This window comes from Ictidomys tridecemlineatus, chromosome 13 (assembly GCF_052094955.1).
Source record: "Ictidomys tridecemlineatus isolate mIctTri1 chromosome 13, mIctTri1.hap1, whole genome shotgun sequence".
NCBI lineage: Eukaryota > Metazoa > Chordata > Mammalia > Rodentia > Sciuridae > Ictidomys > Ictidomys tridecemlineatus.
The window spans coordinates 89,592,132-89,607,376 of record NC_135489.1 but is presented as its reverse complement, the minus strand read 5'-3'; the positions used below and the strand labels follow the sequence as shown (position 1 = coordinate 89,607,376).

At 36.4% G+C, this 15,245-nt stretch overlaps 1 protein-coding gene across 6 annotated transcripts in view; it reads right to left on the bottom strand.

Annotated features, from left to right (window-relative positions):
* LOC110599075 (zinc finger protein 519-like) overlaps positions 1-15,245 on the bottom strand; it is a 57,630-nt gene that overhangs the window by 22,889 nt on the left and 19,496 nt on the right. For 2 of the 6 annotated variants that reach the window (XR_013429852.1, XR_013429853.1), the window contains exons 2-5: positions 12,291-12,417; positions 6,060-6,138; positions 2,656-4,832; positions 2,121-2,227 (exon numbers count right to left, since the gene is read on the bottom strand). Coding sequence is in view for 1 of the 6 variants with exons in the window: in XM_078030474.1 (XP_077886600.1) it covers positions 4,581-4,599; positions 6,060-6,138; positions 12,291-12,417 (225 nt within the window). In the remaining 5 variants the exon portion in view is untranslated. Of the gene's footprint in view, positions 1-2,120; positions 2,228-2,655; positions 4,833-6,059; positions 6,139-12,290; positions 12,418-15,245 lie in introns of those variants that run through there. The other 4 variants (XR_013429854.1, XR_013429855.1, XR_013429856.1 and 1 more) reach the window with 4 other exon arrangements.

Here is a 15,245-nt window from a genome sequence, read left to right as displayed (position 1 = left end):
ACAAGTCCCAGAGCTCAAGGTCACAGAACCAGGATATTTGAAGTCTGAAGACAAGAGAAAACTGCAGCCCCAGCCCAAGAATAGAAAGGAAATCTGCCCTTCCATCTCCTTGTATGCTCTCTGGGCTGACCCTCCATGGACTGTATGATCCCAGGCCACACTGACGAGGGAGAACATTTTTATTTATTCTACTGATTCAAATGCTAATCTCTTCCAGAAACATCCTCACAGACACACACAAACTATGCTTTGCCAACTATCTGGGCATTCCTTAACCTAGTCAAGTTTACTCATAAAAGTACCTCCCGTGTTACAAACTTCCATCACTGATTGAAACAGTGTTGTACTGGTTTCCTAGAACCCATATATAGGTGACCAGAACCAAGTGGCTCAAAACCACATGTTTATTTTCCTCGAAGCTCAGTGGCCAGAGCACAGAACCACACACCAGGCAGCATTGGTTCTTTCTGTGTGTCCCAAGGGAGAACCTGTCCCATGCCTCCCTCCTAGCTTCTGGTGATGACAGCAGTTAGTGGGGTTCCTTGGAGTGGTACTGCGTTGGCTTTCTCTGGCTTCTCTCTGAGACTTTCTATGTATCATCTTTTCTTACAAGGACACCAATCTTTGGGTTGAAGGTCAATTGTAATTCAGTTTGATCTCATCTCAACTGAATAACAACTGCAAAGACCCTGGAAAGATTGATTATTGCTCACAATTGCATCTATATCCACTCTGTTAAAGACTTTTAGTCCATTATAAAAGTACATTCCTTAGTTTACCCAAAGCTCCCTTTTAAGAAAAAAATTCTCATAAATATTCTCAGGGGAAAGGAAAGGTCTCTTATCAAACAGAAATTTTCTTATCACCAAAGAAGTCTACATGTCTGCTGATATAAACAGAATGTCAGGAAAATTACAGAACCAAGATATTCACAAGTTTGAATGATGAACAGGGAGAGAATGGAAGAGATGTAGCATGGGATGAGTGTGAGGGAGGAGAGAACATAGAAGTAAAAACAAAAAGACTCAAAGGAAACAGAAAAGTGAGAGAACACATGTAAAATAAAAATAAAAAACCTAAAAGAAGAGAAAACAAATCTGAAATATTCTAATCCTAGCCCTCAAGATGCTGAGCCATAAAAAATAACTGCCTTCAAAAATCCCAGAAATGAGAAAAAGTGACAATGATGCATATGTATAAGTGTCCATAAACCACTCAGGTCACAATAAGATTTCAGTGAAAAGTTAAAGAATTATTTCCTTTGGAGTTCAAAGAATTCTTGGCTTCCCTTCTCAGCAGTATTGGATGGGCTGGGCTGGATGTGAGAGAGATCCCAAAGGTGGAGATTCTGGAGGTGGGGAGCAGGCTGAGGTGGACTCCATGTTCGTTTTCAGATGGCGATTGAGCTGAAGATTTTAAATCAGCACACCTCCAGGCCCAGCAGTTGCTAGTTCATAATGGTTGATTGCAGCCCAGGTACCTCCCCTCAGTTCCTCTCATGTGGCTAAGGAGCCAATCCTTTGTCCCCTCCATCACCCACTGATCCCGTGCTTTCTGGTCTCTAAGATTCAGTCTCCAAAGCAAAGTATGCCCACTCCTGCCCTTTCAAATTCCCAGCCAGGTGAGTCTCTCCCAGCAGTCCTATGAGCTGCTGGACTCAAATGTGGAGGGAGCTGGGCTGGGGCGTGAGGGGCGCAGGGTGGGTGTTCCATGACCTATATTACTCTGTGTAAACCCCTCTCCACATCTGATTTTCTCCTGGTCACTTAGGCACTCTTTGTCATGTGTTCTAGGTTTGCCAGCCTGAATCCTAGGCCCAAGTTGGGTCTGCCTGGGATCAGTTCCCCCAACTGCCCTCCCCCATAGCACAGCTGAAAGATGATGGCTCCTTGTTGGCACTAGGATGTGGTTCAGCATGCCTGTCACGTTAGTCCCCAGTGACTGGCCTCTGATCTCTCTGTACCCAGACATGTCACAGGTCTACAAAAAATATGGGTTCTTTTAATGTCACCACCTTTCCACTTTGCTTGGCTGGCACTGGGGATTTCTTCCTTACTTTATTGCATCCAACTCCCATAGTTCCCATTGTTTGACCGCAGTATGAATTCCCAGTTATTTACCCTCTTTATATCCATCCACCTTGCAGAGAAGATGCCTTTCTTGGTTTCATGCCATGGAGCAGCCAGGAAAGGAACTTCTTCTATTCTGCCATCTGGAAAGCTCCCTCCTGCAATTAGATTCCTGATATAATCAACTGTGAAACCCATGTGTTCTCTAGTTTTCAAAGTGAGGCTACTTGGTAATGTTTGAATCACAATAAACAAATTCCCTTTCTACCAAAACTATACTATTTCTGTGAGGATTTCATTATTTCTACCACGTCAGCTAATGATGTTTAGTAAATTTTGGAAAAGTTAAAGTCAATTACCCATTTTCTTTATTAAAGTGATAACTCTCAATTACCCTCATATACATGAAGATATGTATAGATAGGGACTCTAGTATATATTTATTTTTGAATGGATTTTTCTTAACTTTCCTGTTATCTAAGGAATATATTTTGGACAAATGTCATTCCACATTCACTACAGATATGAGGTTTCATATTTTAAAGAAAGTTTGAAATTTGATTAAAGGCATGTACACACTACTTACATTTTTTAGGGTTTCAATGCATTATGAATCCTCCAGTTTTTAGTATATTTGAACAATGGCTAAAAGCCTTGTGATATTTTTTCACTTGTATTCTCTCTCTAAAGTATGAATTCTCAGGGGCTGAATATGGTGTGAATGAACAACTGTTGGAAACTTTGCCACTTTTTTAATATTTCTATTTCTCTCTGTTGATTCCTCCTGTGTAGAATAAGGGTTGAACCATCCTTTGAAGCATTGGGAGAATGTTTCATTTGTAGGGCTTCTTTCCAGTATGAATTCTTTGGTGTTGAGTAAGGCTTGATCTGTGATAAAACCCTTTGCCGCATTCTTCACAAGTGTAGGAATTCTTTTCACTATGAATTCTCTGGTGTTGAGTAAGCTGTGATTTTTGAATAAAAGCCTGTCCACATTTTTCACATGTGTAGGGCTTCTCTCCAGTATGAAGTCTTCGATGGTAAATAAGCTTTTCTTTTTGACTAAAAGCTTTACCACATTCTTGACAACTATAAGGCTTCTCTCCTGTGTGAATTCTCTGGTGTCGAGTAAGCAGTGACTTGTGAGCAAAAGCTCTGCCACACTGCGCACACGTGTAGGGCTTCTCTCCAGTGTGAATTCTCTGGTGTTGACCAAGGTTTGATCTGTCATAAAAAGCTTTGCCGCATTCTTCACATGCATAGGGCTTCTGTCCTGTATGGATTCTCTGGTGTCCTTTAAGAGCTGAAATTTGCTTAAAATCTTTGCCACATTCTTCACATCTATAGGGCTTCTCTCCAGTATGGGTCCTCAGGTGTCGAGTAAGTGGCGATTTTTTAACAAAAGCTTTGCCACATTGTTCACATTTGTAGGGCCGCTCTCCAGTATGAATTCTCTGGTGTTCAGTAAGCAATGATTTTGTATTAAAATCTTTGCCACATTGTTCACATTTGTAGGGCTTCTCTCCAGTATGAATTCTCTGGTGGCAAATAAGATGTTCTTTTTGACGAAAAGCTTTGCCACATTCTTTACAATTATAGGGCTTTTCTCCAGTATGAAGTCTCTGGTGTTGAGTAAGCAGTGATTTATGAACAAAAGCTCTGCCACATTCTTCACACTTGTAGGGCTTCTCTCCAGTATGAATTCTCTGGTGGAGAGAAAGATTATCTGTTCGTTTAAAAGCTTTTCCACATTCTTGACATTTGTAAGGCTTCTCTCCAGTATGAATTCTCTGGTGCTCTTTAAAATATAATCTTTGCTCAAAAACTTTGCCACATTGTTCACATTTGTAGGGCTTCTTTTTAGTATGAATTCTTTGATGTTGTGTAAGGTTTGACCTGTAATAAAAACTTTTGCCACATTCTTCACATTTGTAGTGCTTCTCTCCAGTATGAATACCCTGGTGATCTTTCAAGGATGATCTTTGTTTAAAACCTTTGCCACATTCTCCACATTTGTAGGGCTTCTTTCCAGTATGAATTCCTTGGTGTTGAGTAAGGTTTGATTTGTAATAAAAACCTTTGCCACATTCTCCACACTTGTAGGGCTTCTCTCCAGTATGAATTCTATGGTGTTGAGTAAGCAGTGATTTTTGAACAAAACCTTTGCCACATTCTTCACAACTGTAGGGCTTCTCTCCAGTATGCATTCTCTGGTGTCGAGTAAGCAGTGATTTTTGAACAAAACCTTTGCCACATTCTTCACAACTGTAGGGCTTCTCTCCAGTATGAATTTTCTGGTGATCTTTAAGATATGATCTTTGATTAAAACTTTTGCCACATTCTTTACATTTATAGGGCTTTTCTCCAGTATGAATTATCTGGTGGTCAGTAAACAATGGTCTTTGATTAAAACCTTTGTCACATTCTTCACATTTGTAGGGCTTCTCTCCAGTATGAGTACTCTGGTGTTGAGTAAGGATTGAAAAATTTTTTAAGACCTTGGCACATTCTTCATATTTGTAGGATCTGCCTGCAGAAGATATTATCAGGTGTTGAGTATCAAGTGAGCTTTTTATTTTGTCACTGCTCTGCTGCTTGAGATGTTTAGAAGAAGTTGAGCAACTGTTAATGGCTCTGCCACTTTCTTTAGATTCACAAGGCTTCTTTCCAGCATAAATCCTCACATGTTTAACAGAAGGTGATCTTTGATTAAGAATTTTGGTACATTCTTTAAACTTGTAGGGTTTATCACTGTCGTGGTATCTGTGGGGTTTAGAAAGGGTTGAACAATGAAATTCTTTGATACCTTGTCTTCTTTATATTTATAATTTTATTTAATTAAAAATATATTTTTTTGATATATTCTTTAAGCTCATAAGAATCCTTTCCAGTATAAATTCTCTTCTATAGAGTAAGTTTTGCAATTTGATGAAGAGATCCTTCATACACCTTACACTCACAAGGCTTGTTTTGCCTATGAATATTTGGATGGGAGTAAATTTTGAGCACTGAAGTAAGGCTTTCCCACATTGTTAATAAATGTTCTTTGAAAAGTGAACATATTAATATTCATGATTTCTGGCACTGCAACCAATACTAAGGTTTTTATAAGTTACTCTATATTCATAATTTTTATCACTAATAAAAGCACACTGGTAATCAAGACAGAGACCTAGCTAAAGGTGTTACTTGTTTCATTACTTATCTGAATTTTCATTAAGCAATAGTGGGTAAGTAAGGACTCCCTAAAAGCATTAAAATTGTATGTTTGAGCACAAGGAGGAATTATTACTTTATTGCAGGATAATGGACATTGTGTAAAGGAACTCTCAAAAGATCACCTTCAGAACTTGTCCTTAATGTTTTAAAATTTGTTCCAATTGTTGTACATGACAGTAGAATGCATTTTGACACATCATACATAAATGGAGCATAACTTGTCATCTTTCTGGTTATACACTATATAGTTACATCAGTCAGATGATAATATATGCAAATATAGTAATAATGTCTAATTTTACTTTCTCTACCCCATATCCTCTCCCTCTTTTCCGTCCCTCTGTCTGACCTCTATTCTTCACTAGCTTCCTGCCCATTGTGTCCCCCTCACTTTTAATCTCTTGTCTATACAAACATTTGACTAGAAGTTTAACTCAATGCTACATTTGAAAAGGGTCAAGTTAAAAACTGAAGCATGGAATAGATCTCTTTTCAGATTTTCCACATTTCCTTTCAGAGGAAATATATGCTTCAAAACTGCTCTGGATATATTCTTAAAAAGACATTTATGGTTCCTCAAAAGAAACTGGCATAAATTGAATTCTTTTGAGTATTAAATGTTCTTGATGGCTGTTGGCAGTGAAGTTTTCATTATGAATAGTCACTGCTAATTGGTTTTGTCCCTTGTAATATGATTTCTGACCTTCATTCTCACTTGTAGTTTCCCACATTTTTCTTAGATGTAAATAGTCAAAGTCACAATTTCCATACCTTCCATTCATCATTTTTTGAAACAAATATTTTATTTCCTGCTTTGGTGGAGATTCATGGGTATGATGAGAAGTCATGGCTGAAATAAATAAAAATAACAATCATTTTACTTACTGGACTGAATGAATATATTCTGCAACAATAATATAAAATTATACACATGTCAGGATATCAGCAGTAAATCCAAGACCATCATTATTCCAGAAATATGCAGACTAAATAAAAATGTTCAGACAAAATTACTTTGTGAGAACTGCCCAAGCCACCTTAGAGAACACAGGATCCAAGATGAGAACTCTACTAAGGAGAGGAATATAGCAGAGGGAAGAAAACTATGTTCCTTTTATCAATCACACTCTACCCTCCTCCATAATATAGCATTATGCAATTAGAATAAAATCTACCGACTCCCTTCAATCTCAGTAGTTTAAGGGAAATATGAAGCACATACAAACATTTGCGGCTTTCTTAGATACTGTCTGAAAACTAGTTTCTGTCTGTCATGGCATAGAGACTTGAAGAGATAGATTTTGGATGACAATACCATAGAGATGGTCAACAGGGGCAAAGAGCCTATGGACTCTGAAAAAGAAACATGAACTAAATTATAAGTTGAAGATATACACACACACGCTTCAAAAGAGATTCACCATTAAAAAAAAGCATGAGAGGCAATAAAAACCTAGCACAGCCTATGACCACATTACCTGGATGAAGCCAATACACAGTGATCAAGACACAGGACTTGTATTTCATGTTTTTAAATTTTTGTTATTTGTAGACTTATTTCATTGATAAGTTAAATTTTGTGTATATACTAAGTATATTATGTATTCTAAAGTACATGTACATGGTAAAATGACTAATCCTAGTGAATTAATGCATGTATTATTCCATAAAATTATCAGTCTTATGCTTAGAAAGCATTGCATTCATTCAATTAGTATTTAACAAGAGTACAGCACACCACACTCACCATGTGGTAAAATACAACTACAACTATTGACCTGATTGTCCAATTTAAAAAAAGTGTAGGGGCTGGGGTTGTGGCTCAAAGGTAGAGTGCTTTTGTACAGCAGGTGAGGCACTGGGTTTGATCCTCAGCACCATATATAAGTAAAAATAATGGCATTGTGTCCACTTAGAACTAAAAAAAAAAAAAAAAAAGAAAGTGTAGAGCTTGACCAACACTGTGCCAATAGTCCACAAAATCCAGTACCTGGTGACCACGATTTTATTCTCTGCATTTCTGACTTCCACCTGTGAGTCAGATGCTCCTTCAGCTGATTTTCTTTGTCTGCCTTATTTAATATAATGCAAAATCCTGAATATTCATTCAAGGTCAGTTGAAATGATGAAGTATCTCTTTTTTATGGCTAAATAGTAATCATGTATAAATACCATAGTTTTTCTCATTCAGTCATTGATGGGCACAGAACATAAGTCCATGTTTCAGTATTGTGAACAATGCTTGCAGTGAACATGGTAGTGGAGGTATCTCCTCAACATGCTGATTTATTTCTTTTGTGGATATATATTTAATACCTGCATTTCTCGATAACAGGGTCATTCTTTTGTTAATGTTTTAATATGTGTGGAGCTTGGGATTAAGGCCATGGGTCTTGCATTGCTGAGCTACAACAGAAACCTTTTAAAAATCATTTGGGACATGGTTTCACTAAGTTGCTGTGATTTGCCTTGAATTTGAAATCCTTTTGCATGATTTCCTAATTAGCTGGGATTACAAGCATGTAGCACTGTGCTTGCCTATTTTTAATTTCTTTATATACTTCCATACTATTTACAAAATTGAATGTATAATTTACTATTTACTGGTTTTTAAATGGATAAATCAATTAAAATAGTACAGCACATAAAAACAAAGATGGCTTAACCTAGGTAACAAAATATTAAGAATTAAACATGAGGAAAGTGGGAGTCATTAATTACTGAAAGATACTACTCCCCATTTGAAAAAGTAAAGTGACCGAACCAGGAACACAGAAAACTAAATAAAATTCAGAAAAAAACTTGTTAAGAGAAATAAGCAGAAATTGTGTATGTGAAGAATTCTTTTAAAAGACTGTCTGAGAGAGTCATGGGTGGTTGTGCACAACTGATTCTAGCAATCTGAGAGGCTAAACCAGGAGGGCAGCCTCAGCAATGTACTGTCTGTCAAAAACTTTACAACATGAAGACGGCTGCATTATGTAACTGAGTGGTAGAGCACCACTAAGTTCCATCCCCAGTACTAACAAGAAAGTCAACAATTATGAATACTATAAATAAAACAAATAAAGATCCAAGAAGCTCAGTTATCTCAAAGTAGGACAAACAGAAAGACTCAAAGAATGATTTAATCAAAGTTTAAAAATTCAAGAGAATCTGAAGAGCACAGAGAAAAAGATGCATCAATTAAAAAGGGAAATTTACATGGCAGAAAGGAATGGGGATATTGCCAAATGGGTAAAAGATTTAAAATTACCAACCACGAATACTGTATCCAGAAATACTATCTTTCAAAAGTGAAAAAATAAATCAATAAATAAAAGATTTTAAAATACGAAAATGCTCAAAAGTTCACCACCACTAGAGCTGTCCTCCAAAAACACTAAGGGAATTTTTCATAGTGAACAATAAATCTGCACAACACCACAACTCATAAAGAAAAGAATACAGTTTTCTTGGCAGAAAAAAAAAGTCACATACAATTCTATTTTACTGTTAATAATGGGTTATAAATTAATTTTGAAACAGAATTTCAAAGACAAAATCGTAAAAATCAACATAAACTTTAAATGGGAATGCAGTACAAAATCTTCAACAACATAATTTTGAATGAATATATTAACATGCCGAATTTTATAATGAAGTTAATTTGTTACCAGTTTAAAATATAGTGTGAACTTACAGCAAACTTTATAAAGTCTCACTGAAAATGAGAGAATAAATTCCCATAGAAAGTGTAAACATAAGTGGGGGAGGAATGAAAGCTTGTCACCATGAAAAGCAAGGAACCACAAATTGAACCATTAAGAGAAGTGGGAGGAGCTGGGGTGGAGCTTGGTTGGTAGGTGCTTGCCTCACATGCACAAGGCCCTGGGTTCACTCCCCAGCACCACACACACACACACACACACACACACACACACACACACACACACACAGTAGAACAATCATAAGAAATACAGAAAACAGCTTACAAAGTAGGAAGAATGGGTTCTTCATTTGTAGAAATTTACTTGATTATGAATGCATTATTACCAAACACTAATCAAAACAAAAAGCTTGACTAAGACACAATGGTATGTAATCTACAGGAAACTCTAAATCTAGGACATAAGTAGACTGAAAGCAAAAGAATATGAAAATATGAATATGAGAATATGACCACAAGAAAGCCGGGCCACAAAGTGATGATATGCAAAATGTAGCTTAAAACAAAAAGTTATAAGAGATAAAATAGAATTTAACTTAAAAAAACTTTGAAAAGAGGCAAAGTAGAATATTATACAAAGATAAAAGAAACCTTTCCCTAGGATACCAAAATAAGACTAGATAGACTTTCAACTCACATCACATTTCCCTGATATAAAAAGGTAAGATGGAGAGAAGTGAATGAAGAAATAGAAAGCAACACTGTAATATTAGGAGACACCAATCCCCATTTTTTGTAAAGGAAAAGTCCAATAAAATGTTAATCACAAAACAGAAGACTTTGAAAGACATTTTAAACCAATTTGACGTATGTACTCAATATTCCACTAGGAAATGGACCAACTTGTAGGGAATGAAACAAAGGTTAATAGATTGGATTAAATACTCTTGAACTGGCCTTGTTCAAGAACTGAAAGATAAAAGTGAAAGATGTTTGTATTACTCAACAATATCTGGAAAGTCCATATAATATCTATCATATTCCCAATGTTACTTTTTGCAGAAACAGAAAAAGCTATTCTAGAAATTGTCTGGCAACTCAAAATTGTGTGACTACTTCAAAAATATTCAAAATACAAATAAAATTGGAAGACTGTTGTTTCATGACTTAAAAATATATTAAAAGCTACCAGATTCAATAGTTAATATTGAAATCAAGTTAGAAAAATGGGCATAAAGAATTCTGATAAAAAGCTTTCACATTTATGGCAAACGGAGACATTTGCACAGCAACGTTTGTTACAATATCATTCAACAGAGCCATCATGTGGAAGCAACCCAAATATTCCTTGAAATGAGTGGATGAGGCAATATGGAATACAAAAAGCATAGAATATTTTTAAGTCAAAAAAGGTAAGAAATTTTCTAAAATCTATAATGAGGATAAATCTTGAGTACATTATGTTAATTGAAATAAGTCACTAACAGACAATTTTTGCAGAATTATATTAATATGAGATATATAAACTAAAAACAAAACAAAATAATTCCTTCTGAACAGAAATGAGAATGGTGTTTGTGATGGGGGACACAGAAATGAGGCCTTGTTTATATAGGAATTGATTTTTTAGCTTTCTGATAGGGAAACTTTCAGGAGATACACTGCATAACAATTGAATTAACACTGCTGAACAGTAAACTTGAAATGTTGGAGAAAACAAGTTTTGTTTTTTTGTTTTTGATCAAAATTAAAATTTCGAACAACATAAATTGATAAACAGAACTACAAAATTTTTGAAAGCTACCATGAAAATGCTATGGTCTTTTTCCTATAAATAAGAACAAACTCAACAATATATAAATGATGGGAATGTACGTAATCCCAGCTACTAGCAATTCTGAGGCTGGAGGATTTTAAATTCAAAGCCATCCATGATAATTTAGTGAGGTCCTCTCTCCAAATATAAATAAAGAGAGGCTGGAGATGTAGCTCATTATTAGAGCACCCCTGAATTAAATCTCCATCACATTCACACATAGGAAACTTCCATCACTATATACATTGGCAGGTGAAAAACCAATCCAGATAAAATATTGAAGTCATTAAAAATACAGGTGTAATATTTATACAAGTAAAAGCACATGTAAATTTTATTGGTAACAGAAACAAGGTTCATGCATAGCTTAATTTCAATTTACATTGTCCTAATTTGTGAAGTAATGAAAATTGTCATCTAATCACAAAATATAACACTATTAACTGATGTAAGGAAACCTACTCTACAACACAAAACCTACTCTACAAAATGAGAGGAAAAAAAATTTAACCAACAAAATTGTAAATAACCACAGATGCATTATTTTACAAACCCTTGTGTATAAGTGCAATTTACACCTTGTGACTATAGACCAAACAGAGCAGCCATTGTGAATCTTGACATTACGTGGCAGAAAATTTCCGAGGAAATCCGTTATAGATATTCAGAAAGAGCTCTGACCAGGGAATTTTAATGAATAAATATATAAGTAATGTCAGAGAAACTGATTGAAGATGTTAATATTTTACAATGGTTTGACCTGAAGGTCTCTGGAAACATGCCCAGCTTTCCTAGAGACCTGAACATCATGGAAGAGCTGTCAGATCCTGCTGACCCTCACAAGCAAAGGGAAGTGTTGTGGTTGGTAACTGGGATGAACTGTGACCTCACTGGAGGACAATCAGGAGGCTTTACTGAATATGAAAGCATGACAGACAGGGCAGTATATGTTCTTCTATGATAACAACAGGAAGAAACCTAAGCATCTGAAATATCTTCTCTGCTGGGATAACTTCTCAATCAACAGTTTGAAGTCTGGCTTCCTCCTTGACCTTTGGGCCTCTTAACTGTGTCCTCTGCTATGTGTAGGTCACAATATTTAACATCACTGAATTACTCTAAGTACCACTTATCTAGAGTACTATGTCACACCAAGAAAGGGAGAGATTAAAGACTAAAAGAGGGGCTGGGGATATGGCTCAAGCGGTAGCGCGCTCGCCTGGCATGCGTGCGGCCCGGGTTCGATCCTCAGCACCACATACAAACAAAGATGTTGTGTCCGCCAAGAACTAAAAAATAAATATTAAAAATTCTCTCTCTCTCTCTCTCTCTCTCTCCTCTCTTACTCTCTTTAAAAAAAAAAAAAAGACTAAAAGAAATGTAACTAATATTCTATCTGTACCCCAAAATGCCCTTTTTTTCTTGAAACTACAAATGTGAAACTCATTCTTACAGAAATACCTCAAAAGATATTCTGCAAGGAAAGGGAATTAAATATTGAAAATAATTAGGAATTCTGAAGGGAAGGAATCCTCACCCAGGAAGACCAGGTTTCTGTAGTTTTCTAACATCACATCTCTATATAAATTTTGCTGAGCAGGATCCAGGCATTTCCACTCCTCTTCAGAGAAATCAATGGCCACATCCCTGAATGTCATCAGTTCCTGGAATGAAAATTGGCATATAAATTGCACATTGACCACAAAGTCATTCACAGAGTTTTTAAAATTTAACTGAAGTTGAAATGAGATCTAGAAGAAATGGCTCTCTTGCAGGTGAGGGACTTCCATTATATAATAAGATACTTTTGAATATAATGATCCTATATATGATCTAACTCTGAGGAAAAAGTGAAGTAAGTAAGCATCACAACAAGTGTATACATTTTGTTATGTTATATATCAGAATAAATTGTGTATATTCTTCATGTGAGAGTGTTATGGTGATTTAGAAGGGTAATTCTCAAATTGTAATTGTACAATAATAAATCAAATTTATTAAAACAAGACTCTGAGTCAGCAGTTCTGAGATGGAGCCTGGTTTTCTGAATATGCAGTAAGCTCTCAAGTGATTCCAGTAATAGCCATACAAGATAAACTTTGAATTGCCAAGAGGCAGACCACTGAAGAAAACATTCACTGATGAGTCTTACTTCAAATATTTTACGGGATTTATGTGTGTTAATAAAATAACAAACAGCAACAACAATCCTTTTGATCATTTCAAATGTGTACAAATCACCTTAAGGGTTTTTCATATCTTAATCCGTAACACCCCAAATAATGAGATATTAAGAGTATTCATCAGGCTGGGGTTGTGGCTCAGTGGTAGAGTGCTTGCCTCGCATGTGTGGGACCCTGGGTTCGATCCTCAGCAACACATAAAAATAAATAAGTGAAATAAAGATAGTATCCAACTACAACTAAAAAATAAATATTAAAAAAATTTTTAAAGAGTATTTATCTTTTATAACATTTTATGAAGCACTCAGTAAAAGGCAGGGTTTGATTTTTACCCAAGTTTATTTTGATCTGAAATTCAGAAGAAAAGAATAGTAAGGTCAAAAGAAAGTGTGAATGTTAAAAGAATTTTCAGAGCAAGGCTGTTGTTATAAATGAGCACAGTAATGGAAACCTGTTAACAAAATTGATCAAATGATATTTATATTTTATGTACAAAGACAAAAATGTCAACTTTTTATACATTAAAACAATAAATTTTCATATAGATGAAAATATACTCAATTTTTAAAAAACTTATAAATCAATGTGTTATAGACCCCCCCCCCCTTTTTTTTAAACACTCTATTGACTCAGGCATGGTGGAACATGCCTATAATCCCAGCAGCTTGGGAGGGTGAGAGGCTGAGGCAGGAGGATTCCAAGTTCAAAGCTAGGTCCAGCAACTTAGCAAGGCCCTAAGCAACATAGTGAGACTGTCCCAAATTTTTTTCCCCCAAATTAAAAAAAAACCAACAACAAAACAACAATATGTGGTCAGTGGTTAAGTGGCCATGGGCTCAATCCCTGGTACCAAAGCAAAAAAAGTAAATAACTCTGTGGGTCAAAGAGACTCTGAGAAAGCTGATTAATGTCATTACAAAGATGATTTTGTTTAAGGAGGTGGTAAACTGCCCTTAGAAGAAACAATACGTTCTCAAGAGGGAAGCATTGATAAGGATCTGAAGCCTATTGCAGACAAGTTCTTAAAAGATGGATTTGGTTAGTTTTGCCAAATACTCTGTAATACCGCAATCCTGGCTGTTTAACAAAACACACACACACACACACACACACACTGATGAATACTTACTTGGGCAAGACCTGAAAGCTATAAATTACATCGTTTCTGATATTCAGCCACACAGTACCTAATCCATACACCTTACTAATGGTGATGTCAGGTAACTGTGTCTGGTTCAAAGGGCTAGATTTAAAAGAGGGGTTCTTTTGCAATACTCTGAAAAGGAATCCCTAATTACTGTTTGCTTTTGAGCGACAGGACTTCAATAAAAAATAATCATCCAGGATTGCTGGAGTATCTTATCTCAGGGATTTAAAAATCTTTTGTACTATTTAATGAAAGTCTTAAAGTGTCAGCTGTGAGAGTCATAGCTGGATAAAGGAATCCTTTCACAATATGAAGATGACCTGCTTACAGCCAACCCCCAACTATGAATTCTGATTTTCAAATACTATTGCTGAGCTAAACCACTGCACCTCATGTGGATATGAGATGTCTACTAAAGTGGCTTATTTTGTAAACAAGTCACCTACCCAGGATTCCAGATTAGCCAATAACCTGAATCTTGATGTCAGATCAGAAGCAGGCTAGCTTAAGCCTTATAGAAGTCAGAAACCAGAGACAGGTTCATGGGTTCCTGGAAATGTCAGTGTTATGATTTAGATATTTCGTGTCCCCCAAAAGTTCATGTGAGACAATGCAAAGTTCAGACATGAAGGGACTGGGTTATGACAGTCTTACCTAGTCAGTGTATTAACCCCTGACAGCTGCAGCATGGTAACTGTAGGCAGTCAGGGTGTGGCTGGAGGAGGGGGGTCCCTGGAGACACACCTTTGGGGTTTATATTTTTTCCTTGTTGAGCTCTCTGCTCCCTGGTACCATGTTCCCAGTTGCTTTCCTCCACCAGTCTTCTGCCACAATGTTCTGCCTCAGCCCAGGCCCTGAGGAATGGAGTCAGCTACCTATGGACTGAGGCCTCTGAACCCAGGAACCCTGAAATAAACTTCTCCTCCTCTAAAATTGTTCTTGTTGGGAATTTTGGTCACAACACTGAAAAAGCTGACTAAAACAGTCAGCATGCTGCATATTTGGGTCGCTAATTTTGGGCTCGTAGGTAAACTCCTGCATGAGGCCTTAAAAGGAACAAATAAAACATTCCACTGTACACAGAAGGCCAAGCTGCCTTTGAGAAGTTAAAACAAAGTCTCATGACAGCCCCTGCCCTAGGCCTGCCTGACTCACAGAAGGT